Genomic DNA, 18,738 nt, shown 5'->3' with positions numbered 1-18,738 from the left:
TTATTACAGCAACAGGGGCAGGCAAACGATAGGTCAAGGCAGGCAGGGGTAGATTATCCAGAGTCTTGGGGCACAGGTAAAGAACGGCAGGCAGGCTCAGGGTCAGGCAGAGGTCGGTAATCAAGAGTAGTGGGGCAAAGGTACAGGACAGCAGGCAGGCTCAGGGCAGGCAGAAAGGTCAAAAACTGGGAAAACTAGAAAGCAGGAAAAAACGAGAGACAGGAGTAGAGGGATAAACGCTGGTAGGCTTGATGAAACAAAACAAACTGGCAACAGACAAACAGAGAACAAAGGGATAAATACACAGGGGATATTGGGGAAGATGGGCGACACCTGGAGGGGGGTGGAGACAAGCACAAAGACAGGTGAAACAGATCAGGGCGTGACACTTTAGTAGTGATTTCATTGTAGCAATTCGTCTCCTTTGAACAGTTGATGTTGAAATATGTCTGTTATTTGAACTCTGTGAAGCATTTATTTGGGCTGCAATTTTTTAGGCTGGTAACTCTAATGAACATATCCTCTGTAGCAGAGGTAACTCTGGGTCTTCCTTTCCTGTGGCGGTCCTCACGAGAGCCAGTTTCATCATAGCGCATGATGGTTTTTGTGACTGCACTTGAAGAAACTCTCAAAGTTCTTGAAATTTTCCGGAGTGACTGACCTTCATGTCTTAAAGTAATGATGGACTGACATTTATCTTTGCTGTTCTTGCCATAATATAGATTTGGTCTTTTACTAAATAGGACTATCTTCTGTATACCACCCCTACCTTGTCACAACACAACTGATCGTCTCAAACGCATTAAGAAGGAAAGAAATTCCACAAATGAACTTTTAACAAGGCACACCTGTTAATTGAAATGCATTCCAGGTGACTACCACATGAAGCTGGTTGAGAGAATGCCAAGAGTGTGTAAAGCTGTCATCAAGGCAATGCGTGGCTACTTTGAAGAATCTCAAATATACAATATATTTTGATTTGTTTAACAGTTTTATTTGGTTACTACATGATTCCATAAGTGTTATTTCATAGTTCTGATGTCTTCACTATTATTCTACAATGTAGAAAATAGTACAAAATAAAGAAAAACCCTTAATTGAGTAGGTGTGTCCAAACCTTTGACTGGTACTGTGGTTTAGACAGATTATGATACTAGATTGAAACTGAAACTCTATTTGCTTAGTAAAGTTTGAGTTTCCTTAAACATGGACATTCAGATATTCTCACAGAACAAATGAATCGTTAAGGGGTTCCTTGTTTTCCATAGCACCTTTATTTAATGTCCAACCATTCCTGAGCAAATATTAAGTATTATTATTCATTGTCTGTATACATACAACACTTCCACAGTAACTTCTGATCTTATGGAGTCTCGTAAATACCAAAGACTATAAAAACACTATGCATGTTCAAGAAAACTGACACCAAAACTAGTTGTCAAAAGCCATTACTGTATCATACTACTGTTATGAACAAGATCTCTTGATTGATGGTAAACACACATACAATCCCTTCGCTCCCATTAGTACTGTTCAGTTTGTGCTTTGGTCTTTTACAGGATCTCCCATTTCATTAGTGTTGTCATGATCACAGGTGCACTTCCACTTGAGAATAGTTGGGAATAAACAAGGATTCTTTCCGATCCAGAAGACAAAAGTTAAACTAAGCAATAGCAATACATGCTTTCCCCCCCTCATATACAAACTGCTTTTATACAAGTGCATGGTAATGAATACATGGAAATATTAGTGTTGTTTAAAGTATTATATTCTCTTGGATCTGAAGCAGTATAAGTTTGGAATGTTGTTGTCTTTCTGCTGTGGTTAGCAACAGTTGATCTCCAGGGGGCGGGGCCAGTGAGAGCATGACAGAGGCTGCAGCAGGTTGGAGTTTGTATGCCCTCGGTGATGACCTCTTTGTGACCCCCTGTGTTACCACTTGCCAGGGATGGGCACCCCACACTCGTACCATCCCACGAAGGGATGTGGCGTACGCCGGCCGATAGGTCCAAAGTTGACTGGCTCCTGCCTGTAAGAGCGATAGTAACCTGCACAGGGGAGGACCGGCAGTGTTGTAATGCATTATGAATAGATGTAACACATTTTTTATGCTTTGTTAGAGGATTCTGACTGTTTCTTTTCAGCCTATGATATTGAGGTTGTCTGTAATCAAGGCTCTGGGACTTAATATTAGCTGGAATATAATCATTTTTAATACCATAAAAATTCTACACCAGGCTGTAGGCGAGTGATGCATTTTGGGAGTTGATTTATGTTATTGTACCTTGTGCTGTGGGCAGATACGTTGAGAGGCTGGGGGAGCCTGTCCTCCCGTCTAGGTAAGAGTCTACAAACTGGCAGTGGTCCTCCCCATGGCCGAATGTGTCTGCTATACTGTGGAACATTTCTGGAAGGAGAGCGAGAGAGATGATAGAGATGGAGGGAGAGAGACAGAGATGGGAGAGCTCTCAATGGTTAACAACAGAACATACTCTCACACAATATTCCATTATGTAATGAGGCCACAGAGCCCCAAAACCATAAAACACCCAGTAGCATAGGGAAGAGATGTAAAGAAAGGGTGTGATTCAGATACATGTAGTGAAGGAGTGAGAGAATGAAAGGGAGAGCGAGAGGGTATGGAAATGAAAGAAGAACGGGAAAGCGTAAGGGAGAGAAATGGTGGTGAGATTATAAGAGAGAAAAAAAGGAGAAACTGTAAAGCAACTTGAATTGATCCAAGACTTGAACTTGAGAGAGAGAAGGATATAAAGGAGGAGGAAGGTGAGAAGTAACATCAGTAGTACCTTTCAGCCCATCGCCCATAAAGATTTTGTATCTCAGCGAGTTGCACAGGATCACACCCACAAACTTTCTGTACCAGGTCCTCTTGACGTACTGGCTGCCCTTACAGGCACTGTGCTGGGGGTTGAATCTGAAGGAGAAGGGGATCCAGATAGGCTCTCCACCTAGAGGAAGGCAGGTAGCCTAGCAGTTAAGACCATTGGGCTAGTCGGCAGGGATTGGTTTGAATCCCTGCAGACTAGGTGAAAAATGTGTCTGTGCCCTTGAGGAAGATACTTAAACCCTAGTTGTTCTGGATAAGCGTGTCTTCTAAATAACTACATTTGAAAAGTGTCTGCTAAATGGCATATATTACATAACCACTAAACTGTTGCGGTGAAGGTTGAGCTCTCAGAACGTCCTTCATGACAGTCCCTCGTGATCTAACAGAGTGCTTACTTAATGCTACACTCACAAAGCTAGTCATTAATACCTACTCTCAACCTGTCAGCTCTAACTGAGCTAGTCAAGACTAACTAATTGACTGCTCTTCCCTCTAGCTGACTCAACGGTTAACATGTCAACTTCTACTGAATTTTTGTTTTAATTTCAGCAATTTACCATCTGTGATGTGCTAGATGCCTTGCTTAAGTTCAGCAATTTACCATCTGTGATGTGCTAGATGCCTTGCTTAAGTTCAGCAATTTACCATCTGTGATGTGCTAGATGCCTTGCTTAAGTTCAGCAATTTACCATCTGTGATGTGCTAGATGCCTTGCTTAAGTTCAGCAATTTACCATCTGTGATGTGCTAGATGCCTTGCTTAAGTTCAGCAATTGACCATCTGTGATGTGCTAGATGCCTTGCTTAAGTTCAGCAATTTACCATCTGTGATGTGCTAGATGCCTTGCTTAAGTTCAGCAATTTACCATCTGTGATGTGCTAGATGCCTTGCTTAAGTTCAGCAATTTACCATCTGTGATGTTTTTGATGCCTTGCTTAAGTTCAGCAATTTACCATCTGTGATGTGCTAGATGCCTTGCTTAAGTTCAGCAATTTACCATCAGTGATGTGCTAGATGCCTTGCTTAAGTTCAGCAATTTACCATCTGTGATGTTTTTGATGCCTTGCTTAAGTTCAGCAATCTACCATCAGTGATGTGCTAGATGCCTTGCTTAAGTTCAGCAATTTACCATCTGTGATGTGCTAGATGCCTTGCTTAAGTTCAGCAATTTACCATCTGTGATGTGCTAGATGCCTTGCTTAAGTTCAGCAATTTACCATCTGTGATGTGCTAGATGCCTTGCTTAAGTTCAGCAATTTACCATCTGTGATGTGCTAGATGCCTTGCTTAAGTTCAGCAATTTACCATCTGTGATGTTTTTGATGCCTTGCTTAAGTTCAGCAATTTACCATCAGTGATGTGCTAGATGCCTTGCTTAAGTTCAGCAATTTACCATCTGTGATGTGCTAGATGCCTTGCTTAAGTTCAGCAATTTACCATCTGTGATGTTTTTGATGCCTTGCTTAAGTTCAGCAATCTACCATCAGTGATGTGCTAGATGCCTTGCTTAAGTTCAGCAATTTACCATCTGTGATGTGCTAGATGCCTTGCTTAAGTTCAGCAATTGACCATCTGTGATGTGCTAGATGCCTTGCTTAAGTTCAGCAATTTACCATCTGTGATGTGCTAGATGCCTTGCTTAAGTTCAGCAATTTACCATCTGTGATGTGCTAGATGTCTTGCTTAAGTTCAGCAATTGACCATCTGTGATGTGCTAGATGCCTTGCTTAAGTTCAGCAATTTACCATCTGTGATGTTTTTGATGCCTTGCTTAAGTTCAGCAATTTACCATCTGTGATGTGCTAGATGCCTTGCTTAAGTTCAGCAATTTACCATCTGTGATGTTTTTGATGCCTTGCTTAAGTTCAGCAATTTACCATCTGTGATGTGCTAGATGCCTTGCTTAAGTTCAGCAATTTACCATCTGTGATGTGCTAGATGCCTTGCTTAAGTTTGATGTAAACAAATTGAGTAGAGCTGATATGTTAGATCCTGTCACCCTGATTGCTGAATCATTAACCCATACTTTTAACCTAACGATTATATCTGGTACTATCCCCAACGTGGCCCATGTACTCCCCCTTCAGGTGGTGGTGACCCTTGTGACCTAAATAATGATCCCCCTATTTCTAAACTTTCTGCCTAGCTAAAATATAATAATCCTTGATTAATTCTCAGCTAAAATCTTTCTTATCTTTGAAATATATTCTAAATGTACATCAGTTGGGTTTTAGACCAGGTCAAAGCACTATCTCTGCTGCATCCCTAGTTCTAAATCCGGTGGTTAATTGTATAGATAAAAGGCTAAATTGTGCTGCCCTCTTCATTGACCTGTCAAAGGCTTTCAATACTGTTAATCACTCACTGCTAATTCAGATGCTTTCATCAATTGGCCTAGACCAGGCTGCATGTAACTGGTTTAAAAATTACTTGACAGATAGGACTCGATGTGTATCTACTGTTGGTGTTAAATCAGGCTTCCTGGACATTACTAAAGGTGTCCCGCAAGGGTTGATTTTGGGTCCTGTAATTTTCACATTAACAATATCAACTTGAATGTAAAAAATTGTAACCTGCACTTGTATGTCAATAATAATGTTATGTATGCTATTGCCCCCACAGTTGACAAGGCTCTATCTGAACTAAAGTCTGCCTTCATTGTATTACAGAAAAACTTTATTGACCTGACCTGACGAGTTAGTTTAGAAGCTGAGAATAAAAATGGGCTTCTTTTATAGAAATAGGTCCTGCCTCTCAATAAATAGTAGAAATCAGATTATTCAGTCGATGTTCCTATCGATCCTAGACTATGGCGACATCATCTATATGAATGCAGCTGCCATTTCATTAAAGCCGTTAGATGCAGTTTATTAAAGCACACTGTGCTTTATTATAGGCGACAATTTTAGCACTCAACACTGCATTCTCTACCAGAACGTTGGTTGTCCCTCTGTGATGTCATCACTGCATTCTCTACCAGAACGTTGGTTGTCCCTCTGTGATGTCATCACTGCATTCTCTACCAGAACGTTGGTTGTCCCTCTGTGATGTCATCACTGCATTCTCTACCAGAACGTTGGTTGTCCCTCTGTGATGTCATCACTGCATTCTCTACCAGAACGTTGGTTGGACCTCTGTGATGTCATCACTGCATTCTCTACCAGAACGTTGGTTGTCCCTCTGTGATGTCATCACTGCATTCTCTACCAGAACGTCTTTGATGTCACGTAGATTGATACATTGCTATGTTCTCATATTTATTTCATTTTTTTAAAACACCTTTTTCGTGGTATCCAATTGGTAGTTACAGTCTCGCTGCAACTCCCGTAAGGACTCGAGAGACGCAAAGGACAAGAGCCGTGCGTACTCCAAAACACGACCCAACAAAGCCACACTGCTTCTTGACACAATGCCCGCTTAACCCAGAAGCCAGCCACACCAACGCCACAGGAGTCACTAGAGCGCGATGGGACAAAGACATCCCTGCTGGCCAAACTCTCCCCTAACCCGGACGACGCTGGGCCAATTGTGGGTATCCCGGTCGAGGCCGGCTGCGACAGAGCTTGGACTCGTACCAGGATCTCTAGTGGCACAGCTAGCACTGTGAGGCAGTGCCTTAGACCACTGAGCCACTCGGGAGGCCAAGTTTTCATTTATAAAGCCCTTTTACTGTATCTCACATATCTCACATCTTTACTGAACTTTAGACATGTGAGTTACCACACCCGGTCTCAGGGATGCTAGCTCTGAAAATTCCTTTGGTCTCTACTGAGTTAGGTAAATCAGTGGTGAGTTTTTTCGCATTTTATTTGTGGAACAATTTTCCAAATGTTCTGAAAAGTGTATGTTTTGGTGCCTTTAGGCCAATTCAGAATGCTGATTAAGGACCTTATTACTGATGAATGTCTTTGTTTTTCATGACCGTGTTTCTTTCTGCTTGCATTTGTATTTGTATTTTTATTTGTCTATTCTGTAATTGATGTAATTCAGGGCTCATCTGTAAAATAGACCTTGGTCTCAGTTCTCACAGAGCTAGTCAAGACTAACTACACATTCCCTTATTTAACAGTTTTCACCATTCCAGTCTCCTTTTCAGATACACAGCGAATTGTGCATAGCACCCAAGGGAAGGGGTAGGAAGGGGTGAGAGGGGAGGGAGTGAATGAGCACCTGCCCCCCTCATCCCCCCTCTTCGAAATACCTGACTGACTCTCTTAATTAAAAACAATAAATACCAAACCTGTACTTTGGCATCGTTTTACCACTATGGATGTCAGCCAAGCCCAGTGTATGTCAGTGTAGGTGCATGCAGCCTTTGGTATGCCCCAGACTGTTAACTCCTCACCAGCTCTCTCCAACTGTCACTTCGGGTTTCTTCAAATGACCTGAAGCAGTGATCTTCTAGACTAGAGCAATGTAGGCCAGCATGTTTTGTCAATATTGTTAGAGTAAGAGTAACATATGAGACATTTGGATACAACTCACCAGGCGGCCGTTCAATAAGAAGAGGGTCGTCTGAAAAACAGAAAACGTTCAAATGAGAGACATGAACCGGAACAGAATTCATACATAAACTAAAAAACAGGATGATACGGACAAGTAGATGTGGCCTTAGTAGATCTAGGATCAGCAAACCTATTTCCAATCCCAGAACCACAACCATTTGCAGGCACAAAGCAAAACTGACCCTAGAACAGTATTTAGCAACCTCACCTAATACTCATACAGACCTGATTCAGTGACATAGGTGAGCGTATCGCTAACCGGTCCCAGCCCAAAGATATTCTTTGCCTGGACTTTGAAGTAGTACCTGAGGTAAAAAAACAACCAAGACAAAATAGTGTGTATTAGAGAGAGCCATTATTACAGGCGTTACAGAGGCCAGGTCTCTGTTTCCACATGGAAGATGTTTAGACCCTAATGACTATAGCAGATGGCTGGAAGGGAGGCAGTACTCGACTCCTGCACCATCAGAGAGGAGCGAGGGAGGCAGACTATAGCAGATGGCTAGGAAGGGAGGTAGCACTCGACTCCTGCACCATCAGAGAGGAGTGAGGGAGGCAGACTATAGCAGATGGCTAGGAAGGGAGTCAGCATTCGACTCCTGCACCATCAGAGAGGAGTGAGGGAGGCAGACTATAGCAGATGGCTGGAAGGGAGGCAGCACTCGACTCCTGCACCATCAGAGAGGAGTGAGGGAGGCAGACTATAGCAGATGGCTGGAAGGGAGGCAGCACTCGACTCCTGCATCGTCAGAGAGGAGTGATCGAGGCAGACTATAGCAGATGGCTAGGAAGGGAGGCAGAACTCGACTCCTGCACCGTCAGAGAGGAGTGAAGGAGGCAGACTATAGCAGATGACTAGGAAGGGAGGCAGAACTCGACTCCTGCATCGTCAGAGAGGAGCGAGGTAAGGCAGACTATAGCAGATGGCTAGGAAGGGAGGCAGAACTCGACTCCTGCACCGTCAGAGAGGAGTGAGGGAGGCAGACTATAGCAGATGGCTAGGAAGGGAGGCAGAACTCGACTCCTGCACCGTCAGAGAGGAGTGAGGGAGGCAGACTATAGCAGGTGGCTAGGAAGGGAGGCAGAACTCGACTCCTGCACCGTCAGAGAGGAGTGAGGGAGGCAGACTATAGCAGATGGCTGGAAGGGAGGCAGAACTCGACTCCTGCACCATCAGAGAGGAGTGAGGGAGGCAGATTTAAGAGAATACTGTTTTTATGTTCCTATAGCAGGGAGAAAGAGATAAAGAAAGAGGGGGAATAGGGTAGATTGAAAGAGGGGGAATGAGGGAGAGAGGTAGGGTGAGTGAGAGAGAGGGAGGAAGAGAAAGAGAAAGACCTCAAAGCAGCAATTTCACAAAGAGAGCATTTCTATATGACACAACGTCCCTCCTGACCAATATAAAGCAGACTTTGAGCTCTGGGCCCGCATCCACAAAGCAACTCAGAGTAGGAGTGCTGATCTAGGATCAGTTTGACATTTTAGATCATAACGAATAAGAAAAGAAATATATTATATATTATATTGTCAGATCCTAGATCAGTACTCCTACTCTGAGAAACTTTAGTCTCGGTGTGTTTTAAATACAGTGTAGGAATTATTCAATCGCCTCAGATTCAAAACAACACCATGAGACAAGACTGTGTGTGTGTTCTCCCTCCACTTCAGGGTTACGTACAGTAACTTGCCGGTCCACTAATTTCCACCCAAACCCTTTAACGAGAGAGAGATTCTCATATAACTTTTGTCTATATACCTTGACTTCATATCTAGAATTGTCTATCTTGTAACTATAGTTCTGGTGTAAGTAGGAGAGATTCATGCCCTATAGCCCTTGAGTGAGCAGCATTCTTCACCCTGTGCTTATTAAGCAGACCCCCCCCCCCCCCAAACACACACACCTGGAGACATCTGCCTCCATATCGACACACACATGTAGTGTTCCTTCAGTGCAGAGAAACTGAAATGTATACATGTCTTCAGATTTCTCCTTCTATACAGCCAGCTCCAAGCAGCATAGACCCTCACTCGGCATGGCTCAGTTCAACCTTTCATGCATAATTATAAACTGTTAATCACTCTACCCGCCTTTTGCACATAAAGTTTTTACTCATACGCACACACACACAGATACAGATGTACACACACACACATCCACCCATACACAAGTCATATGCACACACACACAGACACACATGCAGACAGACACACACACACACACAAACCACAGGGCAAAAGCTAACGCATGTTCAGTAGGCTTCTAAATTCCGAAGTGATGAATTTAGGAACATCTGTCTCTGTGTGTGCGTGCATGTGCATGTCCGCAGTGTCAGTGGATGATGTGTGTGATGTTCGTGGGACAACTCAGCATGTGTGTGTGTGACAGAGACAAATGTGCTGTTATGTGTAGGATTACATGTGTCTGCCTGTGCATGGCTAACACCTGAGCGTGAACCTTTGGCTCGGGTATGAACCTTTGGCTCGGGTATGAACCTTTGGCTAGGGTATGAACCTTTGGCTTGGGTATGAACCTTTGGCTCGGGTATGAACCTTTGGCTCGGGTATGAACCTTTGGCTTGGGTATGAACCTTTGGCTTGGGTATGAACCATTGGCTTGGGTATGAACCATTGGCTCGGGTATGAACCTTTGGCTCGGGTATGAACCATTGGTCTGGCTGTCAGAAGGAGGGGAAAGGTCTGGACAGCCCAGATCTTAACTAACTTGCCTAGTTAAATAAAGGTTGAATAAATAAAATATATAAACCTGCCCCCCTTACCAACTGTAACCTTGGAAACACATAACCTTGGGTATGGTGCAGAGCTGTGTGTGTGTGTGTGTGTGTGTGTGTGTGTGTGTGTGTGTGTGTGTGTGTGTGTGTGTGTGTGTGTGTGTGTGTGTGTGTGTGTGTGTGTGTGTGTGTGTGTGTGTGTGTGTGTGTCTATGTATGTGTCTGCCCATCACTGAACTGGTCAGGTTTCCCGCTTATGATGTATTGACACACCTGCTCTGCATGAACTGTTTTCTGCTGTGTAACACCCCCCTCTCTCTCTTTCTCTCTCTCTCTCTCTTTCTCTCTCTCTTTCTCTCTCTCTCTCTCTCCCTCTCTCTCTCTTTCTCTCTCTCTCTCCCTCTCTCTCTCTCTCTCTCTCTCTCTCTCTCTCTCTCTCTCTCCCTCTCCCTCTCTCTCTCTCTCTCTCACTCTTTCTCTCTCTCTCTCTCTCCCCTCTCTCTCTCTCTCTCTCTCTCTCCTCTCTCTCTCTCTCTCACTCTCTCTTTCTCCCTCTTTCTCTCTATCTCTCTTTCTCTATCTCTCTCTTTCTCTTTTTTGCCTCTTTCTCTCTCATGTGAGGATGAATCTCATGTATAATATTAACCCTGGATACAGAGTTATGGAGTGTTTAAGGTTGAAGTTGTGTGTGTTTCTTTCCTCTCTGTGGAGCTGAATAGACTGGGAGAGTGTGTGAGAGAGAAACAGGTACACAGAGAGAGAGAAACAGGCAGAGAGAGAGATAGGGAAAGAGAGAGAAACAGGTAGAGAGAGAGATAGGGAAACAGCTACATAGAGAGAGAGAAACAGGTAGAGAGAGAGATAGGGAAAGAGAGAGAAACAGGTAGAGAGAGAGAGAGAGCGGGAAACAGGTACATAGAGAGAGAGAAACAGGCAGAGAGAGAGACCTAACTCACTCCATTAAATTAATCAAAACAGGAACATTCTACATTTGGCTAGAAATTCAAAAGGAAATGATCCTAACAGAGAAAAATGTCCTCCTGTGTGCTACCTATATCCCCCCACTAGAATCCCCATATTTTAATGAAGACAGCTTCTCCATCCTGGAGGGCGAAATCAATCATTTCCAGGCCCAGGGACATGTACTAGTCTGTGGCGACCTAAATGCCAGAACCGGACAAGAACCTGACACCCTCAGCACACAGGGGGACAAACATCTGCCTGGAGGTGACAGCATCCCCTCCCACATATGCCCCCCTAGGCACAACTATGACAACATAACCAACAAAAACGGGTCACAACTCCTGCAGCTCTGTCGCACGCTGGGTATGTACATAGTCAACGGTAGGCTTCGAGGGGACTCCTATGGTAGGTACACCTATAGCTCATCTCTTGGCAGTAGTACTGTAGACTACTTTATCACTGACCTCAACCCAGAATCTCTCAGAGCGTTCACAGTCAGCCCACTGACACCCCTATCAGACCACAGCAAAATCACAGTCTACTTAAACAGAGCAATACTCAATCATGAGGCATCAAAGCCAAAGGAACTGAGTAACATTAAGAAATGCTATAGATGGAAGGAATCCAGTTTGGAAACCTACCAAAAAACAATTAGGCAACAACAAATTCAATCCCTTTTAGACAATTTCCTGGGTAAAACGTTCCACTGTAATAGTGAAGGTGTAAACCTGGCAGTAGAAAATCTTAACAGTATATTTGACCTCTCAGCTTCCCTATCAAATCTAAAAATCTCAAATAGAAAACCGAAGAAAATTAACAATAATGACAAATGGTTTGATGAAGAATGCAAAAATCTAAGAAAGAAATTGAGAAACCTGTCCAACCAAAAACATAGAGACCCGGAAAACCTGAGTCTACGCCTTCACTATGGTGAATCACTAAAACAATACAGAAATACACTACGGAAAAAGAAGGAACAGCATGTCAGAAATCAGCTCAATGCAATTGAAGAATCCATAGACTCTAACCACTTCTGGGAAAATTGGAAAACACTAAACAAACAACAACACGAAGAATTATCTATCCAAAATGGAGATGTATGGGTAAACCACTTCTCCAATCTTTTTGGTTCTATAACAAAGAACAAAGAGCAAAAACATATACATGATCAAATACAGATCTTAGAATCAACTATTAAAGACTACCAGAACCCACTGGATTCTCCAATTACATTGAATGAGTTACAGGACAAAATAAAAACCCTTCAACCCAAAAGGCCTGTGGTGTCGATGGTATCCTCAATGAAATGATCAAATATACAGACAACAAATTCCAATTGGCTATACTAAAACTCTTTAACATCATACTTAGCTCTGGCATCTTCCCCAATATTTGGAACCAAGGACTGATCACCCCAATCCACAAAAAGTGGAGACAAATTTGACCCCAATAACTACCGTGGAATATGTGTCAACAGTAACCTTGGGAAAATCCTCTGCATTATTATTAACAGCAGACTCGTACATTTCCTCAATGAAAACAATGTACTGAGCAAATGTCAAATTGGCTTTTTACCAAATTACCGTACAACAGACCATGTATTCACCCTGCACACCCTAATTGACAACCAAACAAACCAAAACAAAGGCAAAGTCTTCTCATGCTTTGTTGATTTCAAAAAAGCCTTCGACTCAATCTGGCATGAGGGTCTGCTATACAAACTGATGGAAAGTGGTGTTGGGGGTAAAACATACGACATTATAAAATCCATGTACACAAACAACAAGTGTGCGGTTAAAATTGGCAAAAAACACACACATTTCTTCACACAGGGTCGTGGGGTTAGACAGGGATGCAGCTTAAGCCCCACCCTCTTCAACATATATATCAACGAATTGGCGCGGCACTAGAAAAGTCTGCAGCACCCGGCCTCCCCTGCTAGAATCCGAAGTCAAATGTCTGCTGTTTGCTGATGATCTGGTGCTTCTGTCACCAACCAAGGAGGGCCTACAGCAGCACCTAGATCTTATGCACAGATTCTGTCAGACCTGGGCCCTGACAGTAAATCTCAGTAAGACCAAAATAATGGTGTTCCAAAAAAGGTCCAGTCACCAGGACCACAAATACAAATTCCATCTAGACACTGTTGCCCTAGAGCACACAAAAAACTATACATACCTTGGCCTAAACATCAGTGCCACAGGTAACTTCCACAAAGCTGTGAACGATCTGAGAGACAAGGCAAGAAGGGCATTCTATGCCATCAAAAGAAACATAAATTTCAACATACCAATTAGGATTTGGCTAAAAATACTTGAATCAGTCATAGAGCCCATTGCCCTTTATGGTTGTGAGGTCTGGGGTCCGCTCACCAACCAAGACTTCACAAAATGGGACAAACACCAAATTGAGACTCTGCACGCAGAATTCTGCAAAAATATCCTCAGTGTACAACGTAAAACACCAAATAATGCATGCAGAGCAGAATTAGGCCTAATTATCAAAATCCAGAAAAGAGCCATTAAATTCTACAACCACCTAAAAGGAAGCGATTCACAAACCTTCCATAACAAAGCCATCACCTACAGAGAGATGAACCTGGAGAAGAGTCCCCTAAGCAAGCTGGTCCTGGGGCTCTGTTCACAAACACAAACACACCCTACAGAGCCCCAGGACAACAGCACAATTAGACCCAACCAAATCATGAGAAAACAAAAAGATAATTACTTAACACATTGGAAAGAATTAACAAAAAAACAGAGCAAACTAGAATGCTATTTGGCCCTAAACAGAGAGTACACAGCGGCAGAATACCTGACCACTGTGACTGACCCCAAATTAAGGAAAGCTTTGACTATGTACAGACTCAGTGAGCATAGCCTTGCTATTGAGAAAGGCCGCCGTAGGCAGACATGGCTCTCAAGAGAAGACAGGCTATGTGCTCACTGCCCACAAAATGAGGTGGAAACTGAGCTGCACTTCCTAACCTCCTGCCCAATGTATGACCATATTAGAGATACATATTTCCCCCAGATCACACAGATCCACAAAGAATTCGAAAACAAATCCAATTTTGAAAAACTCCCATATCTACTGGGTGAAATTCCACAGTGTGACATCACAGCAGCAAGATTTGTGACCTGTTGCCACGAGAAAAGGGCAACCAGTGAAGAACAAACACCATTGTAAATACAACCCATATTTATGCTTATTTATTTTATCTTGTGTCCTTTAACTATTTGTACATTGTATATATATATATATATATATATATATATATATATATATATATATATATATATATATATATATAATATGACATTTGTAATGTCTTTACTGTTTTGAAACTTCTGTATGTGTAATGTTTACTGTTCATTTTTGTTGTTTTTCACCTTATATATTCACTTTGTATGTTGTCTACCTCACTTGCTTTGGCAATGTTAACACATGTTTCCCATGCCAATAAAGCCCTTGAATTGAATTGAATTGAATTGAATTGAGAGAGAGAGGGAAACAGGTACATAGAGAGAGAGAAACAGGTAGCCAGAGAGATAGGGAAACAGGTACATAGAGAGAGAGAAACAGGTAGAGAGAGAAAGAGAGAGAAACAGGTAGAGAGAGAGAGATAGGGAAACAGGTACATAGAGAGAGAGAAACAGGTAGAGAGAGAGATAGGGGAAGAGAAACAGGTACATAGAGAGAGAAAGAAAGAAACATCGAGAAAAAGAGGGTGGTAGTTTATTTGGACTGGCTAATCACAAAAGGTCAGTGGTTCAAGCACAGTGTAGGCTGCTCACTCCATGAGCGCACAGTCGAGCTACCAAGAACTCATTAGCATCCAAACGTTATCTCCGTTCACATTGCATAGAGCAAAAAAGATAAATCTGACCCAGAAACAGAGTTTATTTTGGGTCAACTCTTTTCAGCGAACTGTGCCCAACTCCAAAATAATACCCATAACCTTTTTATATATTACATTTGAGAGAAAATAGCAACAGCCTCCCTAGGTTTGTATGCTTAGATCCCGCTACCAGGATCGATATGACAACAGCCAGTGAAAGTGCAGGGCGCCAAATTCAAACAACAGAAATCTCATAATTAAAATTCCTCAAACATACAAGTATTTTACACCATTTTAAAGATAAACTTGTTGTTAATCCCACCACAGTGTCCGATTTCAAAAAGGCTTTACGACGAAAGGACACCAAACGATTATGTTAGGTCAGTACCTAGTCACAGAAAAACACAGCCATTTTCCAGCCAAAGAGAGGAGTCACAAAAAGCAGAAATAGAGATAAAATTAATCACTAACCTTTGATGATCTTCATCAGATGACACTCATAGGACTTCATGATACACAATACATGTATGTTTTGTTCAATAAAGTTCATATTTATATCCAAAACCTCAGTTTACATTTGCGCGTTACGTTCAGTAATGTTTTGCTTCCAAAACATCCAGTGATTTTGCAGAGCCACATCAATTTACAGAAATATTCATCATAAATGTTGATGAAAATACAAGTGTTATGCATGGAACTTTAGATAAACTTCTCCTTAATGCATTGCTGTGTCAGATTTCAAAAAAGCTTTACCGAAAAAGCATACCATGCAATAATCTGAGTACAGCGCTCAGACACAAAAACAAGCCATACAGATATCCGCCATGTTGTGGAGTCAGTAAAAGTCAGAAATCGCGTAATAAATATTCACTTACCGTTGATGATCTTCATCAGAATGCACTCCCAGGAATCGCAGTTCCACAATAAATGTTTGTTTTGTTCGATAAAGTCCATAATTTATGTCCAAATACCTTCGCTTTGTTCCCGCCTTGAGTTCACAAATACAAATTCAAGACGCGCTGGTCAGATGAAAAGTAAAAAATTCCATTACAGTTCGTAGAAACATGTCAAACGATATATAGAATCAATCTTTAGGATGGTTTTAACATAAATCTTCAATAATGTTTCAACCGGAAAATTCCTTTGTCTTTAGAAAGGAAAAGGAACGCAGCTACCTCTCACGGGAGCGCACGTGATCAGCTCATGGCAGACACCCGATTGAAAGAGCTCTCATTCCCCCCTCCTTCACAGTAGCAGCCTGAAACAAGGTTCTAAAGACTGTTGACATCTAGTGGAAGCCTTAGGAAGTGTAATATGACCGCATAGACACTGTATATTCAATAGGCAATAAGCTGAAAAACTTCAAACCTCAGATTTCCCACTTCCTGGTTGGATTTTTTTCTCAGGTGTTTGCCTGCCATTTGAGTTCTGTTATACTCACAGACATCATTCAAACAAACTTCAGAGTGTTTTCTATCCAAATCTACTAATAATATGCATATCTTAGCTTTTAGGCCTGAGTAGCAGGCAGTTTACTCTGGGCACCTTGTTCATCCACGCTACTCAGTACTACCCCCCCAGCCATAAGAAGTTAACTAAAGAAGCGTATGTTTTCATACGCATCTTTAGAAAGATGCAACCTGTAAACCATAAGGAACACAGCCCTACATCATAACAGTGCCACGTGTTTTATCTGTGTGTGTGTGTGTGTGTGTGTGTGTGTGTGTGTGTGTGTGTGTGTGTGTGTGTGTGTGTGTGTGTGTGTGTGTGTGTGTGTGTGGCGCTGGTATCTGCTCTATGTACATTCCTGTGTGAGTCTCAGTGGAGTATCTCAGCACGTTGTTTTCAGGGTGATTTCAACGTGTTTTCAAACCTGCCTCTATCCAGTCAGCTCTGATATACGTCACTCTGAGGGCTTATTAACTTAAATACGCATTACAATACCACGCTTTGCTGGTCTCTGACTGGGCCTGATATCACAACTGTAAATACACAACCATAGAATTACACACAGATGCAGTGTACACATATTGTGTCTCTATCACTGAGACCTACCGGGAACAATAATCATTTAAACACACATTCCAATACCCTGTAGCTATAAACACTTACACACAGATGCAACCACGCAGCCAAACACCTGCACAGACTGCACACAAATCGGTATAGAAACTATGACCCGTAAAATCTCTCAAATCTTTTGTTTGTGTACCCGGTCCCTCGCATAAGATTATACCCAGAGTTTGAACATTGAATACACAACATGCACGAACACACACGCACGCACGCACGCACGCACGCACGCACGCACGCACACACACACACACACACACACACACACACACACACACACACACACACACACACACACACACACACACAAACAGAGCATATTCTCACCTGGAGTTGGGTTTGAGGTTCTCTACAGCCAGGTGTGTGCCGCTGGAAGCGCTGGAGGACCACCTGTTGTTGAGGATGTCATCATATGAGGCGCTGTGGACCATGTAGCCTGCAGGGGTCACACACATGGCAAGGGTCAGGGGGCAAAAGTCACGAGAAATTACAGAAGAGAGACAGATCCATTTTGAAGTTTAAGAAAGAGGTGGCCATCTTGTTAGTGTGGTCTGAGGTTTCAGAGGAAAGATTTTCATTTTAGAGGAGAGTGATTGGAGCCAGGACAACAATCACAACTAATTTGAAAGGTATCAGTGGTTTTAAACTAGAGAATGAGCCTCCGTAAGTCACATTGTGGATCTGCCAACCACTACCCATTCCGAGCCTCTCTGTTTCTCACCTCTTCTTTTTGCTCTCTCACACACACAGGAGGGTAATCTGACATAAAGCCCCAGGCCAGTGTGTGAGTCGGGAGGTCATGGAATGTTCAGATCATGCCACTCAGCCAGTGGAAACTCTACGAGTGCCAGGCCCACCGCTTCCCGCCACATCAAGCCACGATGTGTTCCTATTGAATGTTTTAGGACCTAATATTTCTGCTGAAGCAAGGACAACACAGCTGGCTCAAGATTATGTTGTTCCCTCTTTCTCTCCCACTATTGCAGCCTGTCACTCACTTCTTCTCCTCCTCTCCTCCTTTAATTTTCTCTCACCCCAGCTATCTCTCTCCCTCTCTTTCTTTCCTCTGATAATTTTCCTGATAACTGAGAGAAGACAGGAACTGTAGTATATGATAACAAATAGCCCAGTGATTATACTAAACAATGTGAATGAGAGACAGATGAAGAGGAGAGGGGATAAGTAACACAATTTGCAACACATCTGGAAAACCACATGAGAGAGAAAGAGCGAGATCGGAAAGGAAGTGATAGGGGTGTGGAGGGGGGTCAAGTACAGCCTCCTTTACAGTAATCAAAACTCTGTGATGTCTAAGACATCGGGGTCGGGCGAGTCCCTAAAATCTAACCAGCAGCTCACTAGTACATCAACAACCAGTTAGATTATTTCTGCTGACCAGCTATGATCCTTTGAGAAGCACAACAAATTGGTCAGGAAAGAAAAGTTGAAGTCAGACTAAGTGCACACTAACTGCCTGAAGCACTGACAGAATACTCTTGACACTTACATTGTATTTACAGGACTAGCAAGCTGCTAGTCACCCTGCGTGACATTGTGGTCCACTCCCCTGACACCATACCGTCCATTAGTGGGATGGCCCAGTCCAGTCCACTCACCCGACACCATGTCGTCCTTTAGTGGGATGGCCCAGTCCACTCCCCTGACACCATGTCGTCCTTCAGGGGGATGGCCCAGTCCAGTCCACTCACCTGACACCATGTCGTCCTTCAGGGGGAAGGCCCAGTCCAGTCCACTCACCTGACACCATGTCGTCCTTTA

The 18,738-nt window shown here is 42.9% G+C and overlaps 1 protein-coding gene across 1 annotated transcript in view; it reads right to left on the bottom strand.

Annotated features, from left to right (window-relative positions):
- Nucleotides 1-1,251: 1,251 nt before the first annotated feature.
- fndc1 (fibronectin type III domain containing 1) overlaps nt 1,252-18,738 on the bottom strand; it is a 127,318-nt gene continuing 109,831 nt past the window's right edge. The window contains exons 17-22 of the mRNA XM_065026281.1: nt 17,287-17,395; nt 7,579-7,658; nt 7,334-7,363; nt 2,808-2,969; nt 2,285-2,407; nt 1,252-2,048 (exon numbers count right to left, since the gene is read on the bottom strand). Of these exons, the coding sequence (XP_064882353.1) occupies nt 1,933-2,048; nt 2,285-2,407; nt 2,808-2,969; nt 7,334-7,363; nt 7,579-7,658; nt 17,287-17,395 (620 nt within the window). The 3' untranslated portion in view covers nt 1,252-1,932. The remainder of the gene's footprint in view (nt 2,049-2,284; nt 2,408-2,807; nt 2,970-7,333; nt 7,364-7,578; nt 7,659-17,286; nt 17,396-18,738) is intronic.

Source organism: Oncorhynchus nerka, linkage group LG13 (genome assembly GCF_034236695.1).
Source record: "Oncorhynchus nerka isolate Pitt River linkage group LG13, Oner_Uvic_2.0, whole genome shotgun sequence".
NCBI lineage: Eukaryota > Metazoa > Chordata > Actinopteri > Salmoniformes > Salmonidae > Oncorhynchus > Oncorhynchus nerka.
Note: the sequence above shows the minus strand (reverse complement) of the source record. Positions and strands in the feature narration are given on the sequence as shown.